The sequence below is a fragment of the Pygocentrus nattereri genome, chromosome 2 (assembly GCF_015220715.1).
Source record: "Pygocentrus nattereri isolate fPygNat1 chromosome 2, fPygNat1.pri, whole genome shotgun sequence".
NCBI lineage: Eukaryota > Metazoa > Chordata > Actinopteri > Characiformes > Serrasalmidae > Pygocentrus > Pygocentrus nattereri.
In genome coordinates, this window is record NC_051212.1 from 20,489,343 (window position 1) to 20,505,865 (window position 16,523).

A 16,523-nucleotide genomic window follows, 5' to 3' on the forward strand; every position below is an offset into this window, starting at 1 on the left:
GGTATCTTAGCTGCTTTCAATTGAGTCAGCATGAGGGGCCATGGGACTTCATACTGCCAGAAAAGGGGTGAAAATGTTAAAGACTTCTTATGTACTGCATTTTTCATTTGAGAACATTGGTAAATGACCATGCTGAGTCATTGCTTTTAATGCACTGCCACTTTCTTGCAGTGCCAATGTCCCTGTCATCTTGCTGGAATTTGCTTTCTAACTTGATTAGTGATGAATGCTTTTAGGGGTGGGCCATTTATCCTGATGTTTATCCAATGAGCTAAGCATTGCATTTAATGTTATGAGAGAGCTGAAAATAGAAATGTATTAAGTTATAAAAACTCACACATTACTGCTTACAGCCTTTTCTCTAGCTCCAGTATTAAATGAATACTTGAGCATTTTCCAACCTAGTCTTCATCTGTTTCATCTGTAGCATATGATCAGTTAGCATGGACAATAATTTGGATGTATTTCACTACTTACAACAGAACACATGGACTCAAAGCAGTCAATGGGTTATTGCTGCTCAAGAACAAATAAATGCATTAAAATTATTGTCCATTGTCGACCATACACTACAGATGTAGCAGACAGAGATTAGGCTGGGATATGCTGAAGTATTCTTCTAGCAATTGCTTGACTATGACAAAGCCATGATGACAAAGCTATAACTACTCATCGGTCATCTTAAGGGCTACTCCATTACTGTATTAGTGCAAGTGAAGTGTGTTAGATGACCCCTTCAAGAGGCAAGGGACTAAGTGAACATAAATGTAAGCTTCCGTGGCCAGAAATCATTGCGACTCACAAAATGATCACAAAAGGCATCTAATTCTGTTTTTCCACTGGGCAGTACAGTATAGCAAGCTATGGTTACAAATCTGAACCCCAGAAGCAGCTGGGGTCAAGTACCTGGGTCCAGCTCTCATCACCCAACAAAACCGTAAAAGGAGGCAGGGTTCTGTTTACTTTGTGTGGTCATCCGACTCCAGTGACACCACAGGATGATTCTGTAATGAGTGCATTTTGCCCAAACAGTGTTTGGCACCCTTAGCAGCTCCACCTACGTTCCAGTTTGGCAAGTACAGTAATCAAATTCAGCACAGGTAATCAGGTATGGTAATGGCAATGGAAATGATGATGAAATGAGTGATCATGGATTTGTAATCATACCGTACTGCCCTGTAGAACACTGCCATAATATAATTTTGTTGATTGCATGTAATATTCATACTTTTATTCACAACCAATTGTATATTTGGTTATTTTGCTAAACATGTCCAGTTGACCAAAAGCTAAAATGCATTATGATGAATGTCATGCGGTTTGATCAATGAAGCATTTCTTCAGATTTGTTCAGAAGCATATAGACCTCAGGAAATACATAATTTCTGATATGGACATTATTGGGTTAATGACGGGAACACAAGCCAGTGTGCTGAGGATTTGAAACAAACCACACACCTCAGTGAGTCTTTTCTTCTGTCACTGATCAGTGAAGTTTGAAATCTGCCAACAGATTGTGTGTGTGCATCTATCGACCATGTGCCAGAGACCAAAGCCACACTGAAGTTTCTGCCAAGCATCGCTAAAACAGAAAGAAAAAAAATCTGAATTCTCCCAACAGTAAGAGCCCAGTTAGCTCATTCTTAGCCTAGTTTATGGCCACAGGCAGTAACAAGTAAAGTGTAAAAAGAGTTAAACAGCCTTTTTCCTCAATCTTTTTTTCTCTGGGTCTTGTGTATAATGATTCTCTGCATTGTGCACAGCTTGTTATGGCACAGGCAGAGTTTAGAGAGACAAAGCTTGCAACTACTTCACATGACCAGGAGGCTTAATCACTTACCTGTGTACATACAGAATCCCACACATAGTCATGCTCCAATCATGTGTACATCACTTCAGAGAGATGCACTCATCCTACACACACGCGCACACACACACACACACACACACACACACACACACACACATACTCTCTCTCTCTGTCTGTCTCTCTTTCTCCCTCTCCCATCTCGCTCTCTCCCTCTCTCTCATACTTTTCTCTCTGTCTCGTTTTTTACTTTACTTCCCTCTTCTCTCACTGTTCTTTCTTTCATCTCCCTTTTCCTCTTCCTATCTCTCATTCCTCCTCTCTCCTCCGTTCTGTATGTCTCCCTCTATCAGCTTACTCTCTCTAGTTCTGTCTTTCCTCTCTCCTTCTCTGTATTGCTTCTCTCTCATTTTCTCTCTTTTTGTCATCCTCTCCTTCTATCTATCACTGGCTCTTTCTCTCTATGTCTGTTTTTCTTTGGTTGTCTTTCTTTTCCTCTCTCCCCCCACTCTCTCTCTATGTCTTTGTCCTTTGTGTTTTTCTCTTCCCCTCTCTATCCCTTTTCTCTTTTTCTCTCTTTTTTTACCATCTTGCTGTGTCATTCCTCTTTCTACCGCTCTCTCTCTCTCTCCCCCATTGTCTCTTTCTCTTTTGTCTCCCCTGTCTATAACTGCCCCCACTCTCTCCCTCCCTTATCTATTTGTCTCTCTCTCTCCCTATGTCTCTCTCTCTCTCCCTCTCTCTCTCTCTCTCTCTCTCTCTCATCTGTCAAGAGTTTTATTGTCATATGCACAGCAGAACAGGCAGTTCTTACTTTGCTATTCCTCCATTCACCAAATATAATGGTAATATAATCTTAGACGAAAATAGAAAAAAATAGAAAATATGAGAATAACACTAAAAACAATGGTAAAAAAGTACAGTTTTATGCACAAAGTTGAAAGAAAAATTAAAGTTACATGTGCTTATGTGCAAGTATGTAGAGCAGCTGTTCATAAAGTGCATGTTGCAAGTGACAGATGTGAACAGCAGTTCAGATGTAAGGTGTAGTTATTGAGTGCAAGGTTCAGAATGGGAGGGGAAGAGGCAGTGAGTGAGGTACTCGCAAGCCTGATGACCTGTGAATAGAAACTGTTCGTCAGTGTTGTAGTCCTGGACGAGACTGACAAACGGTTTCTATTCACAGGCCATCAGGACATCTGTCTTCTTTTCTTTCTGTCTGTCTGTGTCTCTGTCTGTCTGTCTCTCTGTCTCCCTGTCCCATCTGTCTTTCTCTCTCTCTCTCTCTCTCTCTGTCTCTCTGTCTCTATCTCTCTTTCTCCCTCTGCCATCTATCTATTTCTCTCTCTCTCTCTCTCTCTCTCTCTCTCTCTCTCTCTCCCTTGTCTGTCTGTTTTTTTCTCTTTTTCTCCCAGGTCTATCTGTCTCTAACTGCCCCTGCTCTCTCCCTCCCTCATCTAGTTCTCTCTCTCTCTCTCTCTCTCTCTCTCTCTCTCTCTCACTCTCTCTCTTACTCTCTTCCTCTCTTCATCTGTCTCTTTCTTTCTCTCTTGTCTATCTGTCTCTCTTTCTTTCTTTCTATCTCTCTCTCTCTCTCTCTCTCTCTCTTTGTCTTTCTCTCTTTCTCCCTCTCTCCCTGTCTGTATCTCTTTCTCCCTCTGCCATCTATCTTTCTCTGTCTCTCTGTCTCTCTCTCTCTCTCTCTTCATCTCTTCATCTGTCTCTTTCTTTCTCTGTTGTCTATTTGTCTTTCTTTCTTTCTTTCTTTCTTTCTTTCTTTCTTTCTATCTCTCTCTCTCTGTCTCTCTCTCTATTTGTATTGTCAAAGCGTTCATACTATAAATAAACAGTGAAACTATACATAAAAAATATATTAATTAATTAAAGATTAAGTGTTAAATGTATACATTTATATATATATATATATATATATATATATATATATATATATATCTGTCTCTCTTCCTCTCTCACCCATCTCTCTCTCTCTCTCTCTCTCTCTCTCTCCCTTTTCTGTCTGTCTCTTTCTCTTTTTCTCCCAGGTCTGTCTCTCTCGAACTGCACTTGCTCTCTCCCTCCCTCATCTATTTTTCTCTCTCTTTCTCTGTCTCTCTCTCTGTCTGTCTCTCTTTCTCCCTCTCCCATCTATCTATCTTTCTCTCTCTCTCTCTCTCTCTCTCTCTCTCTCTCTCTCTCTCTCTCTCTCTCTCTCTCTCTTGTCTGTCTATCTCTTTCTTTTTCTCCCAGGCCTATCTGTCTCTAACTACCCCTACTCTCTCCCTCCCTCTTCTGTTTTTCTCTCTCTGTCTTTCTCTGTCTCTCTGTCTCTCTCTCTCTCTCTCCTTCTTTAACCCCTATAATCCTTTCATGTCTTTGTGCTCTGGTGTCTTGTTTTTTTCTTCATTTTTTTGAAGAAGTGTAATCACATGCAGCAGGAAAAAAAACATGAATGGAGGGATGAGAAACTGGATCAGGAAGAGAAAATCTCTCTCTCTCTCTCTCTCTCTCTCTCTCTCTCTCTCTCTCTCTCTCTCTCTCTCTCTTTCAGTCTGTCTCGAGAAACAGCCCACGCTAATTCGATCGCTGGCATTGAGAATGTTCATCTCACTGACCTGGAGTCAGAGTTTTTAGGAACAGGCGAAGCTGCACTCTATGCCTGAGTGCGGATCAGGATGATTATGCGCCTGTTCTCAGAGGAAGACTGCTGATCTAACATATCTGCTCTACTTTCCTCGTCCAAACACACTTTTACAGCCCCTTTGTTCACACGCCTGTTCCCTGGTCTGTCACAGCAAGGCTTAGCTCTGATCAGCTGGAATGAGCGCTGGCCTCCAGAGTCTTTTCCCATGCTGAAAAGCAGTCTGTTACCGTGGTATTGCCCTGCCCTTCACGTCTCCAGCACTTTCCCCTCAATATGACCCTCCTATTCCCCAGATCCTCTATTAATACAGGTCAGCTTTAGTGCAAACTGACCCTTTTAGCTTTATCAACCTTCTGTGACTTTTTAATGCCATGAGTAAATCCAGATTACATGGAATAGATCTGCTGTGATCTTTCTGTTCTTTCTCTCTCGCCAGTTCATTTCACACCTGTTGTCTTTGTTAAGAAGGATTTCAACAATACTTTATTCAGACTATAGTTTTGTTTAACACCAGGGATGTCACAAGAGATTCATGGATTGGGGGCTAAGCCTTTACTAAGGAGGTTATTTACTAAGAGGATATTTTTATGGCCCCAAAATGTCTTTTCATCATTAACTTTTAAAGTATCAGTATTTGGTCAGGTTGACACACAGAAGATCTGTTTCTTCATAGTGTATAAAGCACAAATTGTTTACAACTTAAATACTATACCTGTCCACCTACACAGACCACAGATCAAAGGTATAAAAGTCAAGCAATGCTATCCCCTCTCTTAGGTAAGCTGCAGCCCCTAAATATCACTGCCGTTGAAACAAAACCTTGTATCTCCATTTGTGCTGTTTTTCAGATTTTGATGTAATTTGAAAATGCCTGCTGTCCTTTACATTCTTTGTAATTTCATGATGAATGGGCCAAAAGAAATGATCCAAAATGATTTGAAAAAAGTCTGGTTCCATTGACTTACATTAAAAGTAAAGTATGTTTTTTTCCTTTTCCTGTAAAGCTACCATTTTACCACCAGCAGCGATATGTTCATATACACAGTAGATTAATACAGTTGCAGTTTGTGCAAATATAGCGTGATTTTGTTTTGTACTTTTGGTAGTCCAACACAAAAATGATATATTCTCAATTATTTTTTAATTTAGTCTCACAGATGAGAATATATTATAGAAACATTTGTACCAAATCAATACTAAGTTTAACTGAAAGCTTAAACATCACTCACTCGCTTTCTTCTTGATCACTACCTGCATCAGACCTGCTTCTCCAGCCCTGTCAGTGTCTTCCAGGTTATTTCTCTCCTCTCCTTGCCTGTGTTTAGTAGTATGTTATTTTTAATAAGCTCAGATTTACAAGACCTCAAGGATCATTGAACCTCATTCATTAATATCTTCTCAATTTTTTTCGTAAATTTCTTCTTGAGAAAGATCTTAAGAAAGGATCTATGCCAGATTCATGACGTGTTCATAAACCACATAATTGTTCACACCATTGTGCTCTTGAGTGTGTATAGATTCCATTCTTACCTAAAACAAATCCCAAAGAAATTTGTTCCTAAGTATGTTTGGTGAATTTGTTTGAATCTTCTCATTGACTGGCCTTGTATGTAGCTGCCGCCTCTTAATCACCACCTAACATTACAGATTGAGGAATTCAGGGATGTAAAACTGTTACAGTGATAATATCTACAATAAAACAATAAATAGAGCTAATACTGGTGTGATTGTTCAAATACATATTATACATCTGAAAACAAACATTCCCCTATGCCCTTTTCTCTCAAGAATTTAGATATCTAGCTAAAGATCAACCACCTAAAATCTCGATAGCCAGCTCAAATTCAGATTGTAGGTGGGTATCTTCACTCTGGAACTACTTACTGATTTAGACTGTATATTATGTACTTTTAATATAGATATCTACAATATGTTGTTATATACGTTCACTTTGTAACCACTTACTGAGGCAGACTGTATATTCTCTATATTGAATAAGGCCTCATTTTTATTTTAGTGAATTTTTAGCAAAAATCAGTCACAGCTTCAGTGGTCACTTTTTGATATTCCTTCAGACTGAGTAGTACCAGAGATGCTCCTCCAGGTCTGATATGATTGGCTCACAGCTTACAAGGTTGGATGTGATTGGTTTACAACTTACAATGTCTCATTTGATCAGCTGAGTTGGTGTTACAACCAAAGCTGAAGAGCAGAGGATTGTCTCCTGCTGTTATGGTAGAAAATCTCTGGTAGCACCACTGAGGCAGGAGTGGATTAGAGCAGCAGCAGTACCTCCCCAAGTTTGCACCCTGCTATGATAGTAAATTGTGAATTTGGAGACATGATGGCACAGTTGAATGATGATGTTAAAAATGCACAACACTGTTGATAATTTAACATAATAATCTACTTTCATTTGAGGGAGCTAATTAATATGGGGGGGTGGGACTAAAGCCTCTCTAAAACTGGCCCAGCAACACCCCTGTTTAAGACTACAGTTACAACGTTAGTTGTCCTTAGCATTCTCGTTATAGTCTTAATTAATACTATAGCTATGATTTAGGTTTTGGTTTAGACTTTTTTTTTTTACTCGCTCTTGTTTAATGCAAAGGTCAGAGACCACCCTTCATCTATTTCATTTTCATTTAAAAAGGTCATTAAAAGTTTTTTTTCAATGTCAGAAAAAAGCATATATTTAACAGAAAATTATACAGACGCCTCACAACTAAGCATCAAATCCAAATTTAGTTCACCCTTTTTCTTCCATTTTTTTTTGAGGAGACTTGCTTTCCGTTTTTTAAGAAATCTGCAGGGATATTTTTCCACACCTCCAAATTTCAGTATTAGAAGTTAGTTGCATTTTCTGCTTCTTGTGAATCTCAAACACACTTAGTATTGTCTCCTCACAGTGGAAGAATGGACAAAAACATGTGGATTTCCTTCTGATCTGAAGCAAGACTGGAGTTTGATTTTCTCCCAAAGATAAAAAGATGTATTAAACTATTGCAAGGTGTCAAATTTTGTCAATGTGTTTTTTAACTTCAGTTTTAAAAACTTGTTGTTTTTTTCACTTTTTTCTTTGTCTTTTCTCCTTGCGCAAGTGGATTATCTGATCTCCTCAGAAATGTCTCCTGAAAAAAGAACAACTTGCATTTAATGAATGTATAGACTGGAAATTAAGTAAATGAAGAGTGGTCTCTGGCTTCTGCACAGTGTGCCTGTAGATATATTATTAATTACAGTTAAGACTATGTTATTGGTTTTATTTCCATAATAAGTCCATAATTATAACATTAGTTAAAACTATCATTATTCTCTTAATTAAAACAGTAGTTATATTATTTATAATTACCTTTTTTTAGTCTTAAATAAAACTATAGCTATAATAGTTATGGTTCACACCATAACAGTCTAAACTAGTTATTAGTTAATAGTACAGTTATATTCTTAATTAAAACTGTGGTTCTAATATTACTAACAGCAATATCCTCTTTGTGTCTTCTCTCTAGACTATGCCTGGCCGCTGCCTAATGCCCTGTGTCCAATCTGGATCTACCTGGACGTGCTTTTCTCCACAGCCTCCATCATGCACCTGTGTGCTATCTCTTTGGACCGCTATGTGGCCATCTGTAACCCCATACAGCACAGCCGCTTTAACTCGCGCACCAAAGCCATGCTGAAAATAGCTGCCGTCTGGACCATCTCTATAGGTATACTGCTGACGTGTATGCATTTCAGTGTTTCTGAGCTGAAGATTATGTTTTCTCTATGAATAAAGAACACGTTACTCCCAGTGAGAACATGCAAGTATAGTAATAGTCCTTAAAGAATATGCTTGAGTGCAGAGAAATAAATGTACTGTGTTGGTCTTCATGGCTGGTAATATTCTTCAGGTCAGTTTGCCTGCTGTTGTCTGTAGAGGGCCGGTTAAAGCCTTATTCAGGAAATGCTGAAGCAGTAGCTACTCTCTTGGTGTTGAGTGGTAAATGGACCTATTGTATATTTTGGTTGGTCTGGTTAATGTTATTCAAATGGCTCTGTTGTCACAGTACTCCAAGTGTCTCAGTTGCAGCAGTTCCTGATTTGTGGTTTAAGTGCACTACAGATTGCAAATGTCCGCTCGATTCCACTACAGTACCTCAGGAGTCCCATAGCACTCCTCAAGACCTGAGAGGAGACTTGGAGAGAGGCCGTCTGACACTTGTAGAGATGCTGGAGTTCCTCAGGGGTTCTGCTTGAGCTCTTCTGTTTAAGAAGGGCAGCACTGCAGCAGAAGGAGTACCACCCTGCACTCCAAATGTGTTCTCCTACTTTTCAAATGCAAAGATGCCCCCTAGTGTCCAAAAACATTTATTACAATTTGGCAACAACGACTTAGCCATTGTAAGGTCAAACCACAAGGGTCCCACACTGACAAGTTGGAAGCAGGAGTACATCAAAGTGTCTTAGGCCATCTTTGAATGTATGAGTGGCAAAAAAGGCTTGCCAGTGGGGGGCTTACTTATGGACCTTTAATAATCTTATCATGTTCATCAGAGAACCTCCCCCGCCATCTCTCTCTCACTGTATCTCCCTTCTGCTGCATTCGGAGTCTCCTCTCAGAAATTAGAAATGCATATCATACCGTTTGAACAAGACATCCTCTATCAAAATACTGTACACATACACTCTGTGTAACACATAAACCTCCCATTCCCGTGCAAAAATCATGGGCCATCTGAGAAAATTATGTTTACAGCACAACAACAGAATATATTATGGTTGTAATAAAATAATTATACATGCTTAATCACATTAATTTATGTAATTAATCATGATTGATTGCATTTGTCTCATTTGCTCAAATTTAACCCTAGAAAGGATATATAATATATACACTCAATAGTTCCAACATCTTCTCGCTCACATTCATGCAGCTTGTGGATTCTTCTGGCAGTGAAGAATCTTGAGGGGAACTGTACTTTTCCAAAACCTTGTACCTCCAAAATGCTTTTTCGATGATATACACTATATAGCCAAAAGTATGTGGACACCTCTTAATTTCTGTGTTCAGGTGTATTGCCACAATGCAGCAGACCATGCAAACTCACACAGCAGGGCTGTCAAGTGCAGAAGCTCATAGCATGGGGTTTAAACTGCCTCTGAAAGCAACATCAGCACAAGAACTGTGCGTCAGGTGCTTCGTGGAATGGGTTTCCATGGCTGAGCAGCTGTGCACAAGTGTAAGGTCATTATGCACTATGAGAAATGTTGGCTAGAGTAGTGCAAAGCGCACTGCCACTGGACTGTGAAGCAGTGGAACTGGGTTCTCTGGAGTGATAATTCAAACTTTACTCTCTGACAGTCTGATGGACGAATCTGGGTTTAGCAAATGCCAGAAGAACATTATGTACTGGAATGCACAGTGCCAAAGGGGCAGTCTTGTGATCGGAAGGTCGCCGGTTTGATCCCCTTGGCTGACAATATGTGACTGAATTGCCCTTGAGCAAGGCACCTAACCCCCAACTGCTCCCTGGGTGCCATGGATAGGGCTGCCCACAGCTCCGAGTAAATGTGCTCACTGCCCCTTAGTGTGTGTGTTAACTAGTGTGCATATATGTGGGTGTTTCACTGCATGCATGGGTTAAATGTGGAGGTCTATTTCCTCTGTGTGCAAAAACAATTGGTACATGGTTCTGATCAACAGTAAAGTTTGGTGAAGTGGGGATAATGGTTTGGGGCTGTTTTTCATAGTTTGGGCTCAGCTGCTTAGTTCCAGTGAAGCATAATGTTAATGCTACAGCAAACATTTTGGACAATTATAAGCTTCCAACTTTTTTTGCAATTATTTGGGGAAGGCTCTGTCCTGTTCTGGCATGACTGCATCCGTGTGCATCCCTGATTAATTTGTTGTGGAGGAACTACACCAGACTGCACAGAGCCCTGACCTCAACCTTATTAAACACCTTTGGGATCAACTGTAATGTTTGCCTTCTTATCCAACATTAGTGCCTGACCACAGACATGCTGTTTTAACTGAATGGGCAGAAATTCCCAAAGACACACTTCAAAATTTTGCAGAAAGCTTTCTTAGAAGAGTGGACTCTGTTGTAGTCACAAAGGGGCCAACTCCATTTTAATGTCCTGGTTTTGGAATTGGGAAGTCTGACAACTTCATGTAGATGTGATGATCAGGTGTCCACATAATTTTGACCGTATAGAGTATATAACATATATGAAACAACTGTATATGTCTCCTGTTACAGCCTTTGCAAATATACAGAGATATACCTTCACTGCTCTCTCTCTACACACACACACACACACACACACACACACACACAGATATACATATATTTACACACTAAGGAGGATGAGTCACGGCATGTCCACCTGGATTGAGGCTATAATAAGAAGTGCTAGAAGGCAGCTGTATATTGTGCTCTGCCCAATACCTCTATTGTCCAGTTTTCCAAGGTTTTTTTACGATCTCTTATTTATACCACATAGCTGTAGAAAGGTCTGGTGTTGTGGGGTTGCTGTTGTCCCTTGTGATGAATCTGTTATCTGAACATTAGCAACTAATGTTCAGTCCAGTTAGTACACATCAAGGAAATAACCACCACCATCTGTGAATGCATGAGCAGCAAAAAAGGCTTGCCAGTATGGCGCTTACTTTAATGGACCTTTATTGACCTGGTTATCATGTTCATAGAGGTATCAACAGAAAACATCCCCCTGCTTGCTTAATTCACCGTCTCCTCCCAGAAATAAGAAATGTGCACATGCATACAATTTACAGCATCCACATTCAAAATGTCGTACATTCACACCCTCACCTGCATACGCTCATTGTAACGAGGAGTGAGGAGGCGGACGCATATGCAGAGATAAGCGACATTTATTATGGGCAAATCCAGGGTCATAGTCTAAACTGTCCAGGGTCATACACAGATTGATCGGGGGGCTGACATGACAGAAACCAGAATCAAACAGAACAAGCAGAACAGTACAAACAGAACAAACAACAGTACACAGACCAGTACAAAGACCAGTGACCAGACAGGGGAAAACACACGAAATGAGGGGGCTGGACTAAAAAAACAAAACAAAGAACCTGCGGGCTAAACCAAAACACAACACAAACACATGGACAGGACTGGGAGGGGCCAATCGTGACACATATACATGGCAAAAGTCACAGACCATCTAAGAAAACTATATGGAAAGCACAACAATAGAATTATGGCTTAGATAAATAATTAGTGATACTTAGTTATATCTATTTGTGTAGTTAATCATGATTAATAGCATTTATTCGATCAAATGTGACCCTTGCCTTTTTTAAAAGACTAGAAGTTTAAAGGTGAAAAAGTATTGCATTTTGTTATAGTTAAATGAGTGGACCAAATAAACTTCATCAAGGTGCATTTATTGCTTTCAGTAATTCAGCAATTTTATGTGAACATGAAAATGATATGGATTCCTGATTCTTACATTAATCTCTTCATGAATGCATTTATGGCTAAGCCTTCATCAGCATTCAGATGCCTAAACATATACCTTAAGTACTGCTCTCATCAAAAACATTTGATTTAAGAGTACTGGCTGAATTTCCACTCATTATTTGAACTCGAGCCCTTTTTTTATTTGATTCCTAACTACAGTCAAATACAGAACTAAACCTCCATCTGCTGACGCTCTGATTCATCATCTCTAATTGAATAGAATATGCACTTATTCAGCCATTAGGAAGCGAGATGTGCAGAAATAAGTGTATGCTGATTGAAGTGTCAGTTTCTGAGCTGCTGTTCTAACAAGTTAGATGTTTAGCATTATTTAATGTTAAATGCTACCACAGTCCCTGAACAGTTTGGTTAAAGACATGAAAAAAATGTGTTGAAAGAAAGTGTTATTTCTTTTTATTTCCAGTTTAGGACAACAATCAGACAACCACCTTATTTAACACAGACAATATGTTCAGATTTTTACCATAATATGTTCTAATTGAACGTTTGAAAAATGTGTTACTGAGAAAAGTTTAATTGAAACCAATGCTATTGTGATCACCTGTGATATTACTTTTAGTAATATTCCTTTAGTAATATTCCTTATTCCTGAAGATGAAGACAGTTTAATCTAGATCTATGTGGAAGACCACCCCCTCAGTTCAATATCAAAATCTTCTATCAGACAGCTCTACAATAAGATAAACATTTGAGTTAGAGAGCAATGTTAAGACCAGTTTGTTAATGGAGTAAGTTGTCCTTAAGCTGTTGAGTGTTAAATGTATCAGATTAAACAGTACAGCACTCACATTTGCAATTAAAACATTTTGCATAAAGATAAAAATCCAGGCAATTGTAAAACTGCAAAATTTCTAATGTTACTTTCGGTTTTGCTGAGAGACCTCATGTAAAAAGCCCTCCTCAGATTCTAACACTGCTCTGAATAGCTGTAGTATTAGCCTCAGTATTAGCTCATCATCCACCTTATTAAACATGAAAAACTGGCTAAAAGATTCATCTTGTTTATATATCTAAATGTAGTATCCAGAATCCTTCTTTGCTTTAAATTGGCCGTTCTCAAACATGTATGTCTCCACTGAACTCTCAACCCGTAAAGCCAGTTTATTTTTGAACAATAAAATATTTTTTGTGTGCTTCCAAGCTTCGTTACAATTTATTCTCAGTGGTCCTTTGTAGGTAATGAATATACATTTAACTAGGTATTAGTAACACATGAACAACATACCAGTGAAGTAGCAGTAGTGAGCTAGTGAAACATGCTGTTGATACATTACTTACAGTAAGTATATATGTTGTTAATGTGGTACATGAAGTAGACTTCATATTCCACTTCCATTAAGCAAAATCTAATCGTACCCACAACCTAATCTTAATCCTGGCCCTAATCCTAACCCCAACTTTAACCATTACCTAATCCACTTAAACTCCTGGTACAGGATGGTGTCAGCAGCATGTCTATAACAGCTTGTTGAGGATGTTGAGCTGGTCTGTTTTATACTTGTTCAGTGACCTCTCAGGTTAACATCTACTGATATGAACTGGGACACTCCAAATAAAGTGAAAAACAACTGAATTCAGTGAATTATAAACTCATTTTATTCACAAAGTTAATTATAATCTAATGAATGTATTCACTGCTGCCGCATCACTGATATGTTGTTATGTTACTAAGAGTCTGCTGAGAATTTATTTGATCTAAAAAGGACCACTCAAAAGGATCACCCTAAACTTTCCTTTGTGCTACTGAGCATTTTAGTCTTCTAGCAAGAGTGTTACGGATGTTAACAGGTGAAAATTTGATGGACATGGCAACAGCAACCAAGGGTGCATTTATACTTCTGGTTCCGTTCTCTTGGTTGGGACCAAAGCGAATTCTGAATCATGTTTTTCTCTGATCTCTCTGGGTTCCTTGTCCATCTTGTGATATCAGAGCACCAAGCCACTGGACTCACGGTGTTAGTGTGGTTTTGCATGGCACAAAGCAGGGTGAAATTCCTGCAGCCGCCTTGAGTGGCTCCTGCTGTTATGTGTAATAATTTATATTATACATAATATACATTGACATGGGTGCTGCTGACCAGCATACCAACATCTAAACACAACATTTGCTTATGCATATGGTTTTGCTGGTGACCAATGCTGTTATTTCTAGCAGGGCCATCAAATGTGTATATCAGGGGTTTTATAATGACTTCATATGTGCCTCAGCCTTGTTTTGAAAGTGATACTATCCATTCTATAATTATTTAGTTGGAGGTTATGAAGAAATTAGAGACATTATGCAGAGAGAAAAGAATGGTTCTTTCTGTCTTTGTTCTGTTTAGACATCTTTGTTATTGTGTTCATACATCAAACAAACCTCACCAGAGTTCATTTTGAAGCGAACTGAAACCAACCAACTCAGGAGGTCTTGGCTTGCTCATCTGATGCACACTAGAGTTCAGATGGCAGCATTCTCATTTGATCCTGCACAGAGCAATGGGACCAGGGTTTGTTTTAATCGAATTCCAGCCAGAACTTTGCAAATGTCATGAGTTGATTGATAAAAATCCATCTGAAGTAGGCTAAACCTATTTCCTCGATTACACCACAACTAATGAGTTCCCAGAAGTCATGTAGTGTCAATGACTTGTTACTGTGGAAGATTCATTAAGATGAATAGGAAAATTCTCTTGTTTGTAATAAACCTGTCCATGTTCAAATTTGTTCTTTCATGCTATCGCCAGGTTGGAAAAGCATTCCACAGTGCTTACAGGTCTCGTTCAAAATAATGAGACGTTATAGTGTCAAAATACATAAATTTAGTATATTATTTATTTTAAATGATTTTTAACTTTGTAAGCAGGTAAACTATCAACACTGTTTGGCACACTGTTGTGTGTATTTTTTCAGATTGTTCAATATTTTTGGATATCCCACTGAAATTCTTGCAGTTATAGATTCAGGGTTCTTTTAGCTATACATTTGTGGTGGAATAGCTTACACTTGCTTGTAACAGTGAATTTTGTTAGTCCTGAAATACACCAGTATTACACTCCAAGGCTGTATTTTCAAAAGCTTGACTTCAAAGTTTAACCACCGAGACGAATGAAACCAGGTTCAAATTGACCGGTGGTTTATAAAGCTGTGATTTGGGAAAGTAAAATATGGGCATTGCTTCATATAACTCTATTCCACTGGCATGTGATACAGTTAGGGGACCCAGCACTGACACATCAGTGCATATAACTTCAAAAGCTTCCCATAAGAGGGCTGAAAGCAAGCTCAAATCAAGCAGCCTGATTTGAGATGTTTTACAGTCCTGTTTTTTCTACCATCAGTTGTTGGCAAGCCTGTGAGTTAGCAAGATGAAAGTGTCAAACATCTTCATATTTCACTTTCCTATTTCATGGTCTTAACAAACCACTGATAGACAACAACAACAAAGTGAAAGTGTTCACAAATCAGCCTGATCAGTTTAAACCTGGGTTTCTTCTGCTGGATAACTAACTTTTGAAGTTATACACAGTAGAAAATAAAGCCCAAAGTGTAATATTGGCCGACTTCTGAGTGAAGGATGATGTCATCTGAATTTGCCCAATGTGGCATGCACACATATATTTTTTTGCACCACATGTTTATAGCCCACAGAATATTGCCATATGTTATCTTTACCACAGTTTTAAGGACAGACATTTGATTGACAGGCTATGCCACAAATTGTACTGGCTTTAGCTGGTTTAATGTTATGAGCTGGCAAGATCATTTTTTATTGTACACTGTTATATTCTGCACCAGTACCTGTTGTAGCATGACTGAAGTTATGAGATACAGACAGCATTATCTCATATAACACTGTGGCATTAACAAAAAAAATGATGTGGGAAACATAGTACTTTCAATGAATGCTCTTTTATTGAACACACTAGCAGTGGGCAACTGCCACTCAGTACTGTTGACCTGGCCAAGATAGCAGGCAGATCACTTCTAACTTTGCTTTCTCCTGACGTTAACACTGCACCAACTAAACACAGTACAGCACAACACCTTATTTACAGTAAAAGTTTCTCTTACCATTAACATGGTGCTTCTCAAGAGCCTCTACATCTAGTTTATCTGCATGGCCATTCTTCTTCTGCACCCATAGCAGTGTGAGCCAGTAGTGGGTAGATATTGAAGCTGAAATTTTAGGTCTCACTGAAAAAACAATAAGCCATATAAAGTCTGCATGAAGTTGGGAGATGATTCAATCAGGGATGTTTACTATTGATCTAAGGCAGACTACATTTCCATTTATTCAGTTAGCAGATGCTCTTATTCATGGTGACTTACAAAATGTGTCAAACAGTGGAAGCCAAAGCAACACAAATTACCCAGTGAATCTGCAAAAATATATGACCTCATACAGAAGAGCTCCATCATAGTTTGATGCTAATTAAATAACTAAATAAATTGTCCTTAAAGACAAATTACATGCAGATTTTTGTGTAAATACATAAAAATAAACACACATTTTAAGTGGACAGGATTGTTGATGAAAAATGGAACAGTGATGTTAATCACTTGTTAATATGATGCGCAAGTGAGT

The 16,523-nt window shown here is 38.8% G+C and overlaps 1 protein-coding gene across 3 annotated transcripts in view; it reads left to right on the forward strand.

Annotated features, from left to right (window-relative positions):
- htr2cl1 (5-hydroxytryptamine (serotonin) receptor 2C, G protein-coupled-like 1) overlaps positions 1–16,523 on the forward strand; it is a 152,049-nt gene that overhangs the window by 130,829 nt on the left and 4,697 nt on the right. For all 3 annotated transcript variants that reach the window (XM_017710233.2, XM_037545011.1, XM_037545012.1), the window contains exon 3: positions 7,958–8,158. In XM_017710233.2, coding sequence (XP_017565722.1) covers positions 7,958–8,158 — 201 coding nt within the window. The remainder of the gene's footprint in view (positions 1–7,957; positions 8,159–16,523) is intronic.